This window comes from Sander vitreus, chromosome 18 (genome assembly GCF_031162955.1).
Source record: "Sander vitreus isolate 19-12246 chromosome 18, sanVit1, whole genome shotgun sequence".
NCBI classification, from domain to species: domain Eukaryota; kingdom Metazoa; phylum Chordata; class Actinopteri; order Perciformes; family Percidae; genus Sander; species Sander vitreus.
In genome coordinates, this window is record NC_135872.1 from 7,539,265 (window position 1) to 7,558,764 (window position 19,500).

At 41.2% G+C, this 19,500-nt stretch overlaps 1 protein-coding gene across 1 annotated transcript in view; it reads left to right on the forward strand.

Annotated features, from left to right (window-relative positions):
- The window catches only part of syne2a (spectrin repeat containing, nuclear envelope 2a), a 95,503-nt gene that overhangs the window by 38,960 nt on the left and 37,043 nt on the right, over positions 1-19,500 (forward strand). Inside the window, exons 52-77 of the mRNA XM_078274639.1 lie at positions 261-2,295; positions 2,415-2,749; positions 2,867-3,011; positions 3,510-3,710; positions 4,042-4,301; positions 4,381-4,531; positions 5,132-5,263; positions 5,362-5,493; positions 6,052-6,234; positions 6,510-6,647; positions 7,446-7,631; positions 7,946-8,068; positions 10,561-10,743; positions 11,042-11,143; positions 12,674-12,775; positions 13,317-13,394; positions 14,060-14,464; positions 14,735-14,838; positions 14,955-15,096; positions 15,675-15,761; positions 16,066-16,197; positions 16,364-16,564; positions 17,082-17,174; positions 17,680-17,865; positions 18,106-18,276; positions 18,411-18,542. Coding sequence (XP_078130765.1) covers positions 261-2,295; positions 2,415-2,749; positions 2,867-3,011; positions 3,510-3,710; positions 4,042-4,301; positions 4,381-4,531; positions 5,132-5,263; positions 5,362-5,493; positions 6,052-6,234; positions 6,510-6,647; positions 7,446-7,631; positions 7,946-8,068; positions 10,561-10,743; positions 11,042-11,143; positions 12,674-12,775; positions 13,317-13,394; positions 14,060-14,464; positions 14,735-14,838; positions 14,955-15,096; positions 15,675-15,761; positions 16,066-16,197; positions 16,364-16,564; positions 17,082-17,174; positions 17,680-17,865; positions 18,106-18,276; positions 18,411-18,542 — 6,139 coding nt within the window. The remainder of the gene's footprint in view (positions 1-260; positions 2,296-2,414; positions 2,750-2,866; positions 3,012-3,509; positions 3,711-4,041; positions 4,302-4,380; positions 4,532-5,131; positions 5,264-5,361; positions 5,494-6,051; positions 6,235-6,509; positions 6,648-7,445; positions 7,632-7,945; positions 8,069-10,560; positions 10,744-11,041; positions 11,144-12,673; positions 12,776-13,316; positions 13,395-14,059; positions 14,465-14,734; positions 14,839-14,954; positions 15,097-15,674; positions 15,762-16,065; positions 16,198-16,363; positions 16,565-17,081; positions 17,175-17,679; positions 17,866-18,105; positions 18,277-18,410; positions 18,543-19,500) is intronic.

A 19,500-nucleotide genomic window follows, 5' to 3' on the forward strand; every position in this document is an offset into this window, starting at 1 on the left:
TCCAGCCTATCAGCAACAGGCGGCGTCAGATGATGGTAGGGGGGGAGGGGGGAGGCAGCATGTGAATGTAGTTCTCCAGTAGTTCTCTGTTTGTGAATCTTGGGGGCGGAGCTTCTGAAGAGGGTGGGGGTTGTATTTGTTTGGCAGTTGAGTTCAAATATCAACAATCTTTGCGCAGCATCGCTTACTGCACTTTTAACTTAGTATTTGCGTACCTGAAAAACGATACATTCATATTATTTTGCTATGGTTTTTTTCAGAAGTACTTTAGGAAGCAGTGCTCTTCAAGCTAACAAACTCCACGCCCTGCTGCAAACCATGGTACAGAAAAAAGACATGATGGAAGAGCTCCTACAGTTAAGTAGTCAATTGTCAGTCCACTTGAGCGACGTTGAGAGTTCAGGTGCTCTTCTCGCCCAGCTTGGAGATGTCCAGGAGGAATGGAGGCTTTTAGAAGGAAGCATCAAAAGAGCTCTGCAGCACGCCTCAAACTCCACCTCTCAGTCCTCCCTTCTAATAAAAGAGGCCGAACTGCTTAAAGCCAAGGTCGAAGCTCTTCAGAAATCCACTTGTCAAAGCCATGACAGCAAAAGTGCTTTCGAATTTGTTTGTCTGACCACAGACCTAAAACTGTACAACCAGCTTTATCTGCACTTACAGTCCCAGTCAGATGGTCTTGTCCATTTCTCTCTGGGTCAGAAAGAGAAGGATGAGATCGAACGTAGTCTTCAGGAACTGGGGTCCCTGCTAAAAGTCACCAAGAGCAAGCTTGACACTTCCACATACAGCTGTGGCAGCATTTCTTCAGCTAAGATCAACAAGCAACTACATGACCTGATCATATGGGCCAAACAGGCAGAGATACACATCTCTACTGGGAAAAGGTTAGCTCTTTTCCCCGAGGAGGCTCGTTTTCAGATTGTCGAGATGAAGAAATTTCAGACTGATTTTTGGTTTCGAAGATCCAAGATGCAAGTAGAAGTTGAGATGAAAGATGTAGCCTCTGATGTGGAGAAGAAGGAAAGTGACCAAGTATTGAAGACAATTGAAGACCTGTATGAAGCCATTTCTGACAGATTGGAACATGTTCTTGACACCATGAAGAAAAATCTGCAGGAGAGGGAGAAACTGTTATGCCAACTTGCTAGCATAGATGCCTGGCTAGCAGAAACACATGCCAAAAGAGACCCCTGCACTCATGTTGACAATGTTTCAAAAGCTGACATCAGAAAGCTGGAGAGCGAGCTGAAAAGTCACAAATTAGCCACAGTTGAGATAGAGAGCCAACTAAAACTGGTGGAAGCAATGGCAGACAGTTGCAGGGAAATAGCTGTATGGTCGAGTCCAGGAGAGAGCCGCTACCTTGTCAACAGACTGTCAGGCCTTTGGACAGAATTAGACGGATTGCTAGCTCATGAGAAAGCAACCAGCTGGGAATTAGAGGAGCTAATTCATGAACGAACCACTTCAGATGAGGAGTTATCGACGATCCAGGCTAGCTTAAAGCAAATCTCCACAGATTTGGATCAGCAAAGGTTCCCTTTAACACAGGAAACCCTTTCAACAATTGTACATTGGAAGCACATGCTAATGGAGCATCAGTGTCAAGTGCAAGAGCTTCAGCACTGCCATGATGCCAGGCGAAGCTCCCTGCTGTGCACAATTGGGGAACTGCAAGACCAGTGCAAAGCTCTTAGTCTTAATGCCATTGAGCAAGACAAATATCTGCACCTGAGGAGACAAATGGAGGAATCTAGGGACATTGCCAAGGAGCAAATCCAGCGAGCCAAAGATAAAACAATCAGTGTGGGTGAGAGGTTCAGACTATGCCAAACACTCTTGGTCGAACTTCCTTTGGTGAAGACACAGTGCCAGGAAGCAGCGGACCAGTTAGAGGCCATAGCTCATGAGTTACACGCCTCTGAGCTTAATTCAGAGAGGCAGAGGATTCACCGCACTGTGGAAACTTTAGTCTCCTGGGAGGATTCTGTCACAGACGACGTCAAAAACCTAGAGACCAAGCTTCTGCTAGGTTTGCATTTTTCTTCCGAGCTTCCTGCCTTAATAGATCTTTTCCTAACAACAAGGGTGGAGCTGGAGGGAGCCGAACCAGTAAATCCAGATGAAAAAGCCATAGATATTGCACTAAGAAGGAACTGGATTTTTTGGAGAAATATGGAGTCTGGGATGAGGATGTTGGAAGATCTGGGACGGAAAGAAAAAATTAACTTAAAGAACTACAAGGAACTTTACTCTCTTAGGAATGCAACCATGCAGGAGTGCCATTTACAGATGGTAAGCTTAAATATTCAGGATTAATCTATCCTACTATTGAGAATTTTTTACTTTACAATTGATCCTTTTGTGTGTTGTTTCTCTAAACTGTGCTTGATCATGTAACATGTGTCCAACAGGAGATGTTATGCCAGGCGAGAGAATCCTTGAAAGATTACCAGTGGGCTGCTCAGGGAGCAATAGGCTTCCTCCATAATGCCGAAGCCACCTTCTTATCAGCCCCTGGAGGGTTTTTGGACTGTACTGAGGAACAAAGACAGACTCAGCAGGCTCTAGAAGCTCTTGAAGATGGATTTCAGGCTCATATCTGCCACCTTGTGGATCGGGTGCCCCAACAACCCTGCCTGTCCCGTCCAAAGACTGAGCAGCTCCACGTCAGCATCCTTAGTCAGCTGTTGGTGGGAAGAGCCATGCTGGAGGCCCAAGCCCAGCTCAGGCTGGAGTCCTTGCAGAGGTACTGGCTGTTCTTACCTCATTGAAGTGCTTCTGTATAGATTTTGTTATGATGATTGGTTTTTCTTGTTCATAATTTTAACAAAGTAAAAATACCCAAAAGTCAAATTTCTCACAGGTGTGAAATAAGACAACAAAGCCACAGGAAGTGCCATGAAGACATACGTCAGCGTCTTTCAGGGTTTGAAGCCAAGCTTTCAGAATGTGCTGCAGAACAAGTGACCTCCTATGACAAATGTGTTGCCCAACAAAAAGGAGCTACGGTAGGTTTGATACAGCACTATTTTGATGGTGACTAGCTAATGTCTCAGCATGCATTTGTCTTCATACTGTATATTGCACCTTCTTGAACCTTCTTGTCATAGATTTTGACAATTTACACTTGTTATCTTTTAAGCCATGCTGACATAATTTCTCTATGGATGCCACTTTGGTCCAGACTGAAATATCAACATTTTCTTTTACAAATATTCATGGGCAACAAAAGATGAATCCTGCTAACTGTGGTGATCCCCTGAATTTTTCTCTAGTGCCACTTGATGGATGGATGGATGAATGGCATGCTGATGTTAGCATTTAGCTATTAAAGCAGCTCTTTGCCTAATTACAGCATCAAAGAGCTGCTAGCATTTTGCTTATTTGGTGTAACGTGTACCTGTCACAGGAATGCACTGAAGAGTGTGACCAAAATGTGGTACATGTAAAAGAAATACTGCCTAAATCAAACTTTAATTTGAGCTTCATTTCATCATCCCATAAAGCTTCTGATGGAAGGTCTCCGCAGCCTCGCAGGTAAGATAGACGAACTGAGAGCTGGCTGTCCGATGCAGGGCTGTGGGGTTGGAAAGGACGGTGAGCTGGCTGCCCTCTGGAGGCGCTGGGTATCATTACGCCGTGGTGTCGGCCTCCTGATGGCACACACAGAACAGAGAGGAGAGGAATGGAAGGACATCACTACAAGTGTGAGTTTTACCAACAATAAATCATTTTACAGCTTTTGCATCTAAACATCACCTAATGTACTCTAACATAAATTAATTCAAATTTTCCGGCTGTTAAATGTGCGCAAGGTTACAGAACTGAAGGATTAGTGCTTCATCAACCTACAGTGTGTCACTTTTTGTTAGAGCTGCTCTCAGAGTTCCCACTTTTCTTAGAAACATTTTACTATGTTAAGTGACTTCTATTTCTTTCTGATACCGAACTAGGTTATTGCAGCATAACATACATGACATGAAGCACAGAGAAAAGTAAAATGTAGATATACTGTGGATTCAATTTTATTTTCTTTAGATTGAGCAGTGTTGCAGCTGTTTGGCAAGTCTCCAGGCTGAGGTTCCCGACTCCTCCACCATGATCTTCACTCAAGAGGAACCCCTGGAGCTTCTGGCTCAGGCTGAGATGCAAAAGACTGGGCTGGAGCAGGAGCAGCAGGCCTTAGCTTCCCTGGCACATCGACTGGAGCACGCCCTGAGCTTATCTACTTCCCAGAAGCCCATCAGCCCCGGACCTGTTGGCAAAACACTAGTGAAGATCCAAGAGAATGTCAGAAGGTGGGATTTATTCAATATACGTGTGGAAAGTGATTACCCATTAATGTCAGAGATGCTGATATGATACTGTTCTCCACAGCTTGAAAGAGAGAAACCTACTGGTGGTAGCTGCAGCTCAGGCAGAGGAGAAAGAGAGAGAGCAAGTCCGAGAGGAGATAGGAGAGTTGGAGAAACACATATTTGCCATTCTTTCCCCACTGGAAGCCTGTTCGAATCCATGCAAACAACAGGTCAGGCTCCTTTTTATGTTTTATAGTCCAAGCTTGAAAACTGCAGCTTGAGATGTATAAGAAGGCAGTTGAAAAGCAAACTAATGACAGACAAAAACTTGTGTCTTTCAATCTATTTTACTTATATGTTTGTGTATATGTTTGGTCATTTATCAGTGATGAAATTGTAAAGTTATAATTTTATGTAATGTTTAATGATAATGTCTTTTAACATCAGGATCTGCTTAGAAGGCCTTCGCAGTGCCAGTGAGAAATATACATACATTTTTATTCAAAGGCCTTGTTTTTGTCAGTTGTAGCTGCAGACCACATGTAGCTTCAATAATTAGATTATAGACCGTAAGTGGTCTTTTCAAGTCAACGTCGGTCTAAACTGTCTCATTTGTGAGAAATCAGCAGTAAAGTGTTTACTGTCAGTCATCCTTCTCATAAAGAGCATACTATACTTGTGAGGGGCTACTGTAAGCTTACCTTCAACCTTTAACTGGAAAATGAGTTAAACTAATTTAGATAGAAGGAGGTTAGAGCTAAACCCCACCTCTTGTAGTCTCTCAGTCTTTCATATATCTTGTCCTTCTGATTTTATTCTCGTGCATTCAGGATTTGACCTCCCAGAAGGCCAAACTCAAGTGTATCGTGGACAGTGTGCAGAGTCGGTACGCTGAGATACCAGCTGATATCAGCAGAAGGTTACAAGAAGTCCAGCTGTCTGTCCAAAGAGAAGAGGAGAAGGTAACTGGACAGGAATTCATCCGTAGTGTCACATGAACTATCTCCCACCAAAACCTGTTACATGTCTTTAAATGTGTGTTTGTGTGGTCATTCTACAGCTCATGGAGGAGAGCAACCCAGTGCGGAAGCTGGCTAGTCAAGTGGTGGAGTTGGGTTCTGGCCTGGAGAATGTGAAAGCGTTACTGGAGCAAAGAAGTCCAACAGTCAATGATGCTCAAAATGCACTCAAGGTGTGTGTGTTTCTTGGTTTATGTTTGTGTCTGTGTCTGTGTGTCTGTTGTGACACAAACCTGTTGATATGCATGAGTGGAGAGTTTGTACGTGTTTCTATATTCTTCATGAATGTCTCGTAAATGTGTTTTTAACTTCATTTATTTACCTTTTGAATAAATCACTCTTTACCAGTATAAAAAATTTAAAAACTTTCATTTATCACTTTTGAATTTCACATTTACTTTGAACAGTTAGCATAAATGACTGAATGGTAAGGTAAAAATCTGATGTTTGCACACACAGCTGCCAGCCACTTATATTAGCCTCAACTAGCTACAGTATGTTAGCTATTGTGCAAAAGTATGCAGGCTATAAGCAAAATTACAGTGTAGAAAGGTTGCAAAACTAACACAATACTAAACACAAAATGGCAGACTAACAGTGTCCAAATGATCACTTCCCAGTAAAAAAAGTAATACACAACTTAACAACAAATCCACTGAAACAGTCTCTGCTTCCTAAGACTACTTGTCACTTCAAAGCTACTACATACTCGTACATTGTTTGTTCTCCAGCGTGTGTGGGATGAGCTGGATGCATGGCACAGCCGCCTGATGCTCCTGGAGAGCGAGGTGCAGGATATTGCGGAGGAGCACCCTGATCAAACCCACCTACTCATGGACCAACTCACCCAACCACTGCAGCTCTACCAAAACGCATCGCAGATGGCCGAGCAACGCACCGCCTTCCTCAGCAAGGTCAGGAATACATACTATGTTATATTTACACTGTAATGAATGCAGGGAAAGTGGTGATGTGAGGTCATGGAACAGGAACCGTTGGTTTGACTTATTATGTATCTTGGAAATGCACTACATGGAAGGGGGGGGATTTGTTCATGTTGCGAGTTTTATGTTTTGTATTGTGTAAAAATAAAAAAAAATAAGGTACATCATTGTGGAAGTGGCTTCTATAAATGTGTTCATAAAACTTCCATTGTGCTTTCTCATATTTTTCTCTACTCCATTGTCAGATCCCAGCCTGTCTTCAGGAGTTTGAAGACATTCTATACAGCGCCACCTGCTGGTTGGATGAGGCCCAGTCATGGCTCAGTGCTCCCTGCTCCTTCACAACAGCCAGAGGCCTCCAGAATCATGCAAACTCCCTTCAGGTCAGTGGAACCAAGTAACAAGCAAACAAACACAAAACAACCTCTGATACAGATTTTTTTCTCTTTATTCTGATATTTCGTTTTGTACTTTATCCTAAATATGTCTGTTTTGTTTTGTGCATTTGTTTTACTAGAACATATATTTTCTGTGATGTGTTTTCATTGATAACTTTCGTCATTGTGGCATTTTTGCACACCCTGCGAACATGTATGTACATGTATTTTGCTTTATTTATTTATTTTAACAGTTTATTCATTAATAACGTTACGTTTTACACCCACCGTATAGTATAGTTGTCTTTAATGTATCTCATCACTATTTCCTACTGCACATGTCAGGCTTTATCAGTCACCCTAATATACATGATTCAAAATGGACCACAGGGTTTCCCCCAGAAGAGTTATTTAGCCCCGTGGCAAGTGTCTTTTTTCAACGGGGGCCCGATTGGGCCCAGTCAAAGAGCATTGATGTAGAGCCCAATAGTTTCTGTGATAACAGAATCATGGAAGGAATCACGAAACTGAGAATTAAAAAAATCTATAAGACCGATTTCATAGGGCCCTACATTTAGTCAGTAACTGGAAATTTGAAAAATGACTACGTCTAAGTTTCCCACCGAGGCGCCCCCTGTAACTAGTTTCAAAATTTTAAAATCCCAGTGGCTTAGGCCTGGTGGGGGGAAATTTATGCCTGGTGGGCTTGCAATACACTGGGAGAAACCCTGGACCACAGTATCCACAAGCACTTTCACAAATGTCATTGTAATGATCAGTTTCATTTTAAATCCTGAACTACAGCTGGTCCTGGACGACTCTGAGAGGATCAGACACACCCTGCAAGACTTCAGGCCAGTCCTGGATGAGATCTCTGCTGTGTGTGACATCAGCACCCACGAGGAGAGGGTGAAACAGAATGACCAACAAGTCCACAACATGCAATGCAAGATCCTAGAGCCACTGCAGCAGCTCAAGCAGACTGCTGTGGTAAGAATTTACAGAAAGAGAGGAATTTCAGGTTGTGCGTGACCCTAAATGGCAGTGAGAGGACACCGAGGACAAAAGTCCCCTGACAGAATGAAACCAGGGATATTGTGGCTACACAGCGTGTAGCTCCAATTTTAAATAGTTTTTACATAATATTAAATCAAGAGAAATGCAATCAGTAGCATCCTGAAAACACATTGATCCACAAGACAGTTTTAAGAGCAGTTATATTATTGTACTGTAGGTTTAGCATGTGAAATCTTGATTTTAGAGTTACAAGTCGCTGAAAAACTTGCTGGCAATCTTCATTTCAGGTGGTGGAGTCAATAGAAGCAGAGCTGAAGATCATGGAGAAGAATGTACCGAAGATCAGAGCGATTTTATCCTCCGCCGACAACTCCAGCGTTACTCTGACGGAGCATCTTCACAATCGACAGGTGATACAATGCATTTATAATTCATATCTATGAATGAATACTATTTAGTTCAGGTGCATGTAAAATAAGTTAATCAATGATGATTCATAAGGATGTAAAATAAAGTAAAACATCCTTTTATGAGCAAAGTAATGCACCCTGACTTTCAAATGTGTCAGTCAACAATATAACATACAGTCAGGGCCATAAATATTGGGACATCGACACAATTCTAATCTTTTTGGCTCTATACACCACCACAATGGAGTTGAAATGAAACGAACAAGATGTGCTTTAACTGCAGACTTTCAGCTTTAATTTGAGGGTATTTACATCCAAATCAGGTGAACGGTGTAGGAATTACAACAGTTTGTATATGTGCCTCCCACTTTTTAAGGGACCAAAAGTAATGGGACAATTGGCTGCTCATCTGTTCCATGGCCAGGTGTGTGTTATTCCCTCATTATCCCATTTACAAGGAGCAGATAAAAGGTCCAGAGTTCATTTCAAGTGTGCTATTTACATTTGGAATCTGTTGGTGTCAACTCTCAATATGAGATCCAAAGAACTGTCACTATCAGTGAAGCAAGCCATCATTAGGCTGAAAAATCTAAACAAACCCATCAGAGAGATAGCAAAAACATTACGTGTGGCCAAATCAACTGTTTGGAACATTCTTAAAAAGAGAGAACGCACCGGTGAGCTCAGCAACACCAAAAGACCCGGAAGACCACGGAAAACAACTGTGGTGGATGACCGAAGAATACTTTCCCTGGTGAAGAAAAACACCCTTCACAACAGTTGGCCAGATCAAGAACACTCTCCAGGAGGTAGGTGTATGTGTGTCAAAGTCAACAATCAAGAGAAGACTTCACCAGAGTGAATACAGAGGGTTCACTACAAGATGTAAAACCATTGGTGAGCCTCAAAAACAGGAAGGCCAGATTAGAGTTTGCCAAACAACATCTAAAAAAGCCTTCACATTTCTGGAACAACATCCTATGGACAGATGAGACAAAGATCAACTTGTACCAGAGTGATGGGAAGAGAAGAGTATGGAGAAGGAAAGGAACTGCTCATGATCCAAAGCATACCACCTCATCAGTGAAGTATGGTGGTGGTAGTGTCATGGCGTGGGCATGTATGGCTGCCAATGGAACTGGTTCTCTTGTATTTATTGATGATGTGACTGCTGACAAAAGCAGCAGGATGAATTCTGAAGTGTTTCGAGCAATATTATCTGCTCATATTCAGCCAAATGCTTCAGAACTCATTGGACGGCACTTCACAGTGCAGATGCACAATGACCCGAAGCATACTGCGAAAGCAACCAAAGAGTCTTTTAAGGGAAAGAAGTGGAATGTAATGCAATGGCCAAGTCAATCACCTGACATGAATCCGATTGAGCATGCATTTCACTTGCTGAAGACAAAACTGAAGGGAAAATGCCCCAAGAACAAGCAGGAGCAGAGCATCACCAGGGATGAAACCCAGCGTCTGGTGATGTCTATGCGTTCCAGACTTCAGGCTGTAATTGAATGCAAAGGATTTGCAACCAAGTATTAAAAAGTGAAAGTTTGATTTATGATTGTTAATCTGTCCCATTACTTTTGGTCCCTTAAACAGTGGGAGGCACATATACAAACTGTTGTAATTCCTACACCGTTCACCTGATTTGGATGTAAATACCCTTAAATTAAAGCTGAAAGTCTGCAGTTAAAGCACATCTTGTTCGTTTCATTTCAACTCCATTGTGGTGGTGTATAGAGCCAAAAAGATTAGAATTGTGTCGATGTCCCAATATTTATGGACCTGACTGTATATTGGTTACTTTTTCTATGCTTCAAAATTTAAATCCTGGCAGTACAGACGTACTATAACACTTAACATTTGTTCTGTTTTCTAAAGTATAAGGGTAACTAATTGCAGTTTTTCTGCCTCCAAAACCTTACTGTCATTAAAGGTTTTGTATTGCAGCTAGTCTCACATTGCCAGACCTTCCTCCACAGTGCTGCAGAGGAGGGTCTGGCTAGTCCACACAGCTTTCCGAGATGGGAGAAAAACGTGCTCTTGTTTACTGGCATGTCTTTGAACCACTCACAATCGTCATGGGCAGTCTCTGCAAAATAGCCTCGGGAAGGAACTTGTTTTGGTGGAACGTGTACGTTCAAAAGTTGTTTTAGTAGTGCAACAGAAAACTCAGATTGGACAGAGAGTCTAGCTAGCTGTCTGGATTTACCCTGCAGAGATCTGAGGAGCAGTTAACCACAGTCCTCATAAATCCACCGGAGTTTAAAATTACAACACAGAAGAAAGAAAGCGTAAGGTAACGGACATCCGGCCGAAAAGAAGGACATCCGGCGAAATTTCCGGCTGCAACTGAGCAATCTCAAAAGTGGAAGGTCGTGGATATAGACTATATTACAGCCAACTGGTACATAGGTCTAACCTTAGTATGTTATTCATATGACAAAAAGTCTGTCTTAACCAGTTTATTCTGTTTCAACCTAAAGGTGATCCTGGCCAACGTGCAGTCAATGCGGAGGACATTGGAGGAGATGGAAAGATGCAAAGGAGAGCTTCACCTCCCACAGCCAGCAAAGGAGAGCCTGCTGGTTTTCTCCAAAGCCAGACTGCTCCTGCAGCCGCTTGAGGAGCTGGAACAACTCACCCAGCAACAAGCCACACTGCTGGAGGTACTGCATGAAGTTTGAATGCCACTGCACAAAGAAAAAAGGGGGGGGGGATTTCATGAATACGTACAATGACATATTACATGACATAAATAAAGCAATCAAGGATGTTTCTTGTTAGCAACAGGGAACTTTAGCTAAAGTGTGTATCGTTATGCAATGTTTCTTTCCAAAACACACTCAAGGTTGTTCTGTATCTTTGTGTTAATGGAACCATTGTGTTGTTCTGGTATGTTTTTCATCCGTTATTGTCACTTGTCACATTCTCTCTCTGTTTCTCTTGTTTCTTTGACCAACATAGAACAAGATTAGGGAGGAGGAAGAAACCTGTAAGGATCTTGGCATGACCGCAGTCCTTGATACTCCTGAAGAAATGCAGCTGCTAGATAGATGCCTAGTCCAGGTAATAATAATCACGATCATAATAAGGTAGAATCCATCATCACACACCAGCTAAGACAATAACAGTGTGATGTTTGAATGTTGGAATGATCTTCTAATTAAACCAATTAAGCATTTCCTCTTTAATCATTTTCTGCTGATTTGCCACAGACCACCACTTTTTTTCCCCCAACTGTTCTGGGAAATTAAAGTGACTGTCACCAAGTCCAGGATTCCTACTGGTTGCCGAATTTTAAAAGATGTATTTTGAATAAGTAACATCAAGTAAAATTGGTGAATTCTTAATGGAAGTCAGGCTTGGTGACTATAATTTATTCCCTCTGTAATCTGAAATGGGTTGGACCTGCCTGGTTCAGTCCTGTCTCCCTCCTGCATGCAACGTCCATTCTACTGAGCAGTGAAGCAGACTCAGCTAAAATCCTTTATTGTTTGTTTTTTTGGGCAATTATTCTATTATTGTCCCACTGTGCAAACCCAATGAGTGGCAAACTGCATATTGTATGTTTTGCATGCCATACAGAACAATCATCTAGACTCAGTTTATCTTAGTTACAGTAGCATAGCTTTTGGATGGCTGTGAAATCACATTCAGATAACTTTAAAACTGCACATAGCAATTGAAAAAAAAAGTTGTTTCCTGGGTAAGTCATTTATTTATTTGTTTGGTATAAATCTTCCCCAAAAATGTAACAATCATTTCAATGAAATACGTGTTTTGTAACTTAACATACATTTCTTCATTAGACTCCATTAGTCAAGCTTTTTTTGTTATACAGTATAGTTTTAAGCAGTGAAAATGCTTCATAAGAAGTACTTAAAATCAGCTTCCACATAAAATGAAAAGATGAAAGATGGTAAATAGCGCACAAATGAGTGGATGAGTGCTAATGGAGTCGTGGTAGTATGCATCCTGAAAAGCAACACTTCTCCTCACCGATATTGCTTAAAGTGCTCATATTATGCTTTCTGGCTTTTTCCCTTTGCTTTATTGTGTTATATATCTTTTTTGTGCACGTTATAGGTTTACAAAGTGAAAAAGCCCAAAGTCCACCCCAAAGGCACTTACCATCTCCAACAGAAAACACTGTTCACAAACTGCTCCAAACAGCTCTATTGTAGTCCAGCCTTTACTTCCGTGCTCGCCTAGCTGCTAGCATGGCACTCCCTCATACTCTGTAACTGACAAGCTAGCAGTACTTACTGAGCATGTGCGACTCCCAACAAAGATGGTACAGAAGTGAGATGTCTCACTCTGTAGCTAAAACAGAGAGCTCAACACACAGGGTGAAAAGAGGAGCTGCACCAATGTGCAGTACAACAAAAATATGGTGTTTTCTGAAAATTAAACCACATAAACCTATTCTGGTACAACCTCTAAATACAATTATGAACCTGAAAATGAGCATAATATGAGCACTTTAAACATCACAATAAGGAAAGGTATGATCATTGAGGGACGTGAAGTCATTAGAAATACAATTTTCCTTTAAATCACAGTTTTGATTGTATCATCCACTGTTATCACTAAAAGCAGGACACTTTTGAGGTCTCTCATTCAGAGGAAGAGGAGGATGAGGAAAACGAGAGTTGTCACTCTTCGTCCTCTGACACACTAACAAGCAGTATGCCAGAGGTAAATCTGAAATATAATTACAGCTCAGGGGAGCATGTTTCTGGGTACCTCTTTTATTTTGGGTTTCATTCCAAAATGTCACACTCAACAGTGTCACTGAATTTGACCTATCATAATCCTCACAAAGATACATTTAAGACGTGGTAAAGGTTTTCAAAAATACACACTATACTAAATAAATGTGTTTCGGAATGAAACTAAAAATTACTTGGGCTCCTTCCTCTTTTCCTCTATTTTTCCACCTATTTACATTTTGATTCACTTCATAATTTTCAACTCAATTGTTGATTCTCTTTCCTGTGGTGTGGAGGGTTTTAGCATATTTTTGCATGTTTATATGAAGCTCTGTCAGGCAGGCACAGTCCTGAAACTGGATGAATCCACTCTGTCAGAAGCAGCTGCTTGAAATATGTTCCTCCTCAGAAACCTGTCCTTTCACACACACAACACACACACACACACACACACACACACACACACACACACACACACACACACGGATTCCATTTGCATTTGTATATTAATACGATTCATGTGTTAGGACCCAGAGGAAACACTCAGCGCTTCAGATGTGCAACGTGAGGATGTTACAGAAATTAAGCCACTATCAGAAATGAAGGTAAATAACATTTTTCACTTCAGAGATTTGTTTGATTTGATGATTACTTTGGGCATTCATCACATTTGTTTTGAATCCTTAAATTGAAATGTTTGGGTTTTTAAAAAGGCTTTGTTATTATTGTATTTATTTCCTCATGGTTAAAGTACACAATTATTCAGATAAATTATTATGGCAGTAACGATGATAATAACAAATTATGACAGATTTTTTTTAATTCAAAGATGCGTCTGCCCTTGTCTTTTTTTCCCTGGCTATTACAGAGACTGGTCATTTTCAGTCAGTTCTTAATTAAAGCTATAGTGCATAGTTTCTGTCGCCCCCATGAGGAATTCTAAGTAATGACAACAAAACTGTTGGCGCGTCCACATGATACAAGCCTTATGTGATTGAGAACGCACCCCCCCTCCTCCACACAGTTGCCTGTAGCCAAGGAGGACACGGAGGATTAAAAAAACATGATGGACTCTTCAGAAGAAGTCATTATTTTCACTCGAGCTTCTGCGCAGGAAAGTCACCGGACACCACAATCTTCTGAACATAGTCATACTGAGAAATACAGAGAGAGTTGTGTGGAGCTGATAGTCTTCAATGGCCACGGCTTGAATGTAACGGACGTTCATTAATATCAAAACGTTACGCACTAAAGCTTGATTGTCTTTCAGGCGCTGAAGAGTATGCTTGGTCAGTTTTCCTCTGAAGTGGAGACAAGCTCAAAAGGTGCAGAACCTGGGTTTTCATCCGTGAAGCCTGGGCTTGATAGAAAAGAGCCTGGATCCATAAATGTTCCTCAAAGTGTGACAGCTGAGCCACTCATCGTTGCAGCCATTCCAGCAGCTAAAGATGAATTTTCTGCTGCTGTCACACTCTGTCAACATGGATCACCAAAACATGAAACCCTTTTAACCGACCCTCTTTCAAAGTCCCTTCTTGGAGCAACTGCAGTGGAAGACACAAGAATGATTCCTGCAAGACCTAGAACTCCATTCACACCCATAAGAGGATCAGATGAGTGTATAGAGGAAGGGGACAAACAACTGTCTTCGTCCTCAGCTCCCAATCAAGATCTGGTAAGTGTCTGAGAAAGATAAGAGAAGCTCTTTAAAATAGATTTCCAACTTTTTTTTACTTTAAAAATAGTAGAATATTAGCCAGTCAGTGACATCTGTCTTTGAATGAAGAGAATGGTAAAAGCTTGATTGTTGACTCATTAAAACCCTGAATATAATTTATGTCTAATGTGATGTTTCCTATAAGTGACATTCAAATAATACACAACAGAAATCACAATGAATATATTTGTTTGTTTGCATTTTCCCTTGCTTCTCTTCTTTGTCCAGGATACTCCTGATGTGTTAAAGGAGCAAAGGAAAGTTGGCACCAGTCATAGTGATTTGGTGGAAGAATCCCAACAAGCCCAGGAGTCGTCTGAGGAGCCGATGAGGTAAAGAAAAAAAACGGAGTGCCAGTCACAGGAATTGATGACTGTAAGTTTTACAACACACTTGCACATAGCAGACCATAGACTCAGGCATACTGTGTGTTCCTTTTGGTCCCTAGCTTGGTTGGTCATGAGGAAGATGACAAGGAGCAGCTGAGGTGGAGTCGACTTTATACCCAGATCTCTCAAAAACTGACCACTTTGAAAAAAGTTAAGGAGGAGCATCAAATCAGCTCAAAGGATGGAGGAACTCATGAAAAGGTAGGGGAAGTCTCACTCATGCTCCTCTGAGAACCGGGGTTACTCAAGTAACCTAAAGTTACTTTCAGTAAGTTGATTTCATTTTTTCTTTTTAAAAGTTGAGCATTGGAGGTTACATGATGCGGATGTTGGGTGAGATGGGACCATAATACCAAATTCTAAGAAGTGGATGCTAGGCTACTAACTTCACCTTCACATTGGTTTTCAGGGCAACAGTGCGCTAAATCTTTGGAAAGCCGGAACTGTAATAAAGGAGGAGGAGAGGATTTTGTCCTCTGTGCGGACACTCCTTTCACTTTAAGAATTCTAAAATTCCTAGTTGTATACACTGTAGCATAATGAGAGCAATAAATAGCAAAACCTTGAACATTTTGCAATATTATTGTTTGGAATTGAAGGAAAATTATGGTCAGAAAATTATGGTAAGAAATTACAAGCGAAAATGTATTTGTCCTGATAGGAAAAGAATGAGCGCAGCAAGTTTTAACTCCTTGCTCTCTGTCCAATTATTCCCTCCATGCATCCTTTTTTCCCTTCTCTCTGTGAAACTTTAACTACTAATTGCTGTTTTTGTTTAGGACCCAGAAAGGGAGCCGATATCAACCGGATCTGCTTCCGCTGTTCTCCAGCGGACACATCAGTCCATCACCATGCTGAGACAAATGGTGTGTACAAGTACCACAGGTTCAATCTCAGTACACATGTGTGTCCCTAATCAAAAGGACTTGTTGGCAGATGCAGAGATTGTTGACTATTTTAAATAATACACTTTTTTATTATAGATTTGTCCCACAAATTGCTTAGTGCAAACATGTAAAGCTATATGGATGTATTTTCTTATACTTGACCTAAACAGCAACCCATGTTTAGAAGATCGAATTTGTTAAATCATATCAGTTTGACATCTCATCATTTAAGTAAAACATTGCATTGAGTGATAGTGATCACATGCGTTTGGTTATTTCCCAGGTGAACTCTCCAGGTGTAAATGAGGAGTTGTACGAGGCTGTACGGAAGGTCCTCCTCTGTCTCGACACTTTGACTGACCTTTTGTTGACTCCTGGTGAAGATGACCCACAACTGAGGCTGCTACAGCAGGAGGTGACAGACCATAATGCTACAGCACTAAAGCACACAATGTTATACCCAACATAACTGCACATTTAGGTGGTTCTGTATTATGAAAGTCTATTGTTTAAAATTTAAAAAAAAATAGCCCACCTTCTAAACGCACCACTTTTGTTTTTCTGACTAAATTCCTGCGTAGTGTGTATCGACTGAGCTGGTGACTCTGGCTGAGCTGTTGAGTAAAGTGGAGTCAGAGAACAAACCTGCACTTCTGAGAGAAAAACCAGAAGCTCTCCACTGTTTGACCTCACTTCAGGATTGTCTACACACGGTCCAGCTGGTCTTCACCTCTTCCCACAACCAGCTGATTGAACATCTGGGACACACATACCAACATCAGGTTTGAAATACAAATCAGTAACAGAGTTTGATATATTTAATGATTATTATATCACAGTGATAATTACCATTAAAAATGTTTGTGGGCTGAAATTTGACTTTTATGACTTTGGATGTGATGTATAATTTTTACGCTAAATAGCTGTATACGTTTTATAAATCTACAATTGTTTTTCTAAATGGCAATGCAATCATTTAGATGCCATTCATTTTTAATGTATTATAATGCGTACATTGTCTGATTAAACAATTAGCATTAGCACAACCAGCTACAGCATTAAAAATGTTTTACACCTCAGTGCATCAGCAATAATAATCTGATAATAAAGCAATTCTGCTGCACACATGACTACTTTTATTTTTGATACTTATTACATTTAGGTGATAACATTTAGTTTAACAGTAAGTAATATTTTGAATGTCAGACTTTTACTTGTTGCATTGGTGCTTATGCTTTGGTAAGAAAAAATGCATCCATCACTGTTCTGAAGCCACACACAGTACTCTTTGTCACATAGGAGCTCTCCTCCAACCAGCTGTGTATTTTGGACGAGTTTGAACTGGGACAAAATGAGATATTCCCCAGCATAAAGGATGCTCCTAGTTTGGAGGTAACCAGTGCTTTGTAGCTTTTTTTGTGTTTGTTTGTGCACATTTGCATTTGTATATGCACACTTGTATAACATGCCCGGTAAATACAGTGCATGTCTAAAACATTCTAATTAACTCTCATAACAACAATATTTACATTACAAGAAAGGCTGAATTTAAGATCTGCTGTCAAAGAGCAGAAAAAAAAATGAAAGTCCACAACTGCTACATTATGATTTCTGCTTTTAATGACACATGGAGAAAGAGGAATTTGAATTAAAAACATATCGAACTAATGTGGGTGCCATAATTAATGGCCAATATTTCAGTCTTCCTAAACAAATAGAAAACAAACTTACCTTATAAGAGCCAGTAAAATATGGCTTTCACTACACCCTTAGAAGAAAAAGAAACCAGCAGTAAACCAATCCTAATTACAGACTAATATCAAAGTAAGAGTGGTGCAGGATCTGTATAAGTAAATAGTATTTTCCTTAAACTTTGTGCTTTTCCTGTATCTCTCAGCAGTGTGTGCTGGGCCGACATCTGAGGGAGAGTCCAGGGGAAAACGCCAAGCTACAGCAAGCTTCCCGGTCCTTGCTTCAGGGGATAACTCGCCTCCTGGAACTGGGTGAAGAATGCATAACAGAGGGGCAGATGAGCCACGTTCACAACCACAGCCAACTTCAAGCCGTTCTCTGCAGACACAAGGTACCGCACTGTGCTTTCAGCAAGTTCTTCTACAGGCAGGCAAATACTTGATTTAAAAAAGCCACTTTTCCGAGTGCCTCTTGGTGGTTTTCAAAGAGACGTCCAGTGCTAAAATAACTAATGATTTGACTTCACATAACGTTATTTAGACCTCAGTCTCCCTTCCTTTATTCACAAACGGCTAACTGTGCAATTATTTCACTTCACTTCTGTCATAAATCTGGTCTCTTGGTGATCCAGAAGCTCCTGCGGGTCCTCAGGTCTCAGTTAGCTTTTGTGCAGCATCTGTTCCAACGTGAGCCAGAAGCACTCAAGTGCCAGGAGGATGAGCGGGTACAGCTGGAAGTCAGAGCCAAAACTTTGCAGCAACAGGCTCTGGAACAGGAAGTGGCTTCTCAAAGGAGGATCCAGGTTTGTAGTGCACATTTGCTGAGGGCCATATGAATTCATACATAAACAAATGTGAATGTATCTTGTGGGAAATCTCTTGTATTTTGGTGTTTGTTAAAATGGATGCGTGGGTTTATGGTTGGACCCCGTTGCAGGAGTGGACCCGGTGGGAGGATAATTGCGGTCGACTTGGGACGCTGCTGGATGATCTCGAAGCCTTCATCAGCAACGGGGAACCAGAGGGAGACGACGAGGGGTTAGCACAGCACCGACAAAATGCCTGCCAGGTAAAAACCCCGTCACATTGCTCACAAACATTGAATGTGTTTGTTGTCTCACCTACAACACACAGCCTCTAGAGAACATGCATGAACTACTGTATATATAGATAATTGTAATTCTATGGGAAGGTGAAGGGAGCATAGTGAGGGCAAGAGAGGAAACCTCTTTTTGTGTTGATGTCTCTCCGTCAGCTATGATGAGCTTATTTTGAACATTTGTGTGAAACACCCTAAAAAAAAGAGCCCTTATATTTTCTTTACATTTTAAGGGACACATTTATACGGTGGCCGACAGGGGCAAACGCCCTGCAACTTAAGAAAACACACACACCCAAATAGACAAAACACAAGCAAATTAAGAAAACAACTTCATTCATTTGACAACACATGTGCAGCATCTGCTGCAAATACACACAACACAATCAAATACATAAACAACGATGCAAAAAGAAAAGCACGCAAACCCCGAAAAAAGAAGCGATGCAAAAAGGAAAAACAACTTCATTAATTTGACAACACATGCGCAGCATTCAGCAAACACGCTGCAACACGCAAACCCAGAAAACAAATGCAACAAAGAAACGCAGCATCCAGATTGCACAACGGAAGTTCTCCAGACCTCTAGAGGGAGCAGCTAGTGGAACAGCTGGATTTTCAACCCCACGGGGAGAGAAGGGAGAGAGAGAGAGAGAGAGAGAGAGAGAGAGAGAGAGAGAGCAACTGCATGGACTGTAACTATTAAGTCTATGTTTGAGATATGTTTTCTCTTGTTTGGTGGGTGTGTCTTGGCTCAGGTCACAGGTGATACTCAATCAGCAGAGACGTCTGTAAACTCGTGGTGATAAAACATTTAAAACTGCATCAGCGTTTAACGTTGACGTTTGTTTAAGCCATATTACGTGAGAGGGTTTCATTTCGAGGTCCGAAAGGCGCACCACTGAAGTATAGGCCTCCTCAAGTGTGA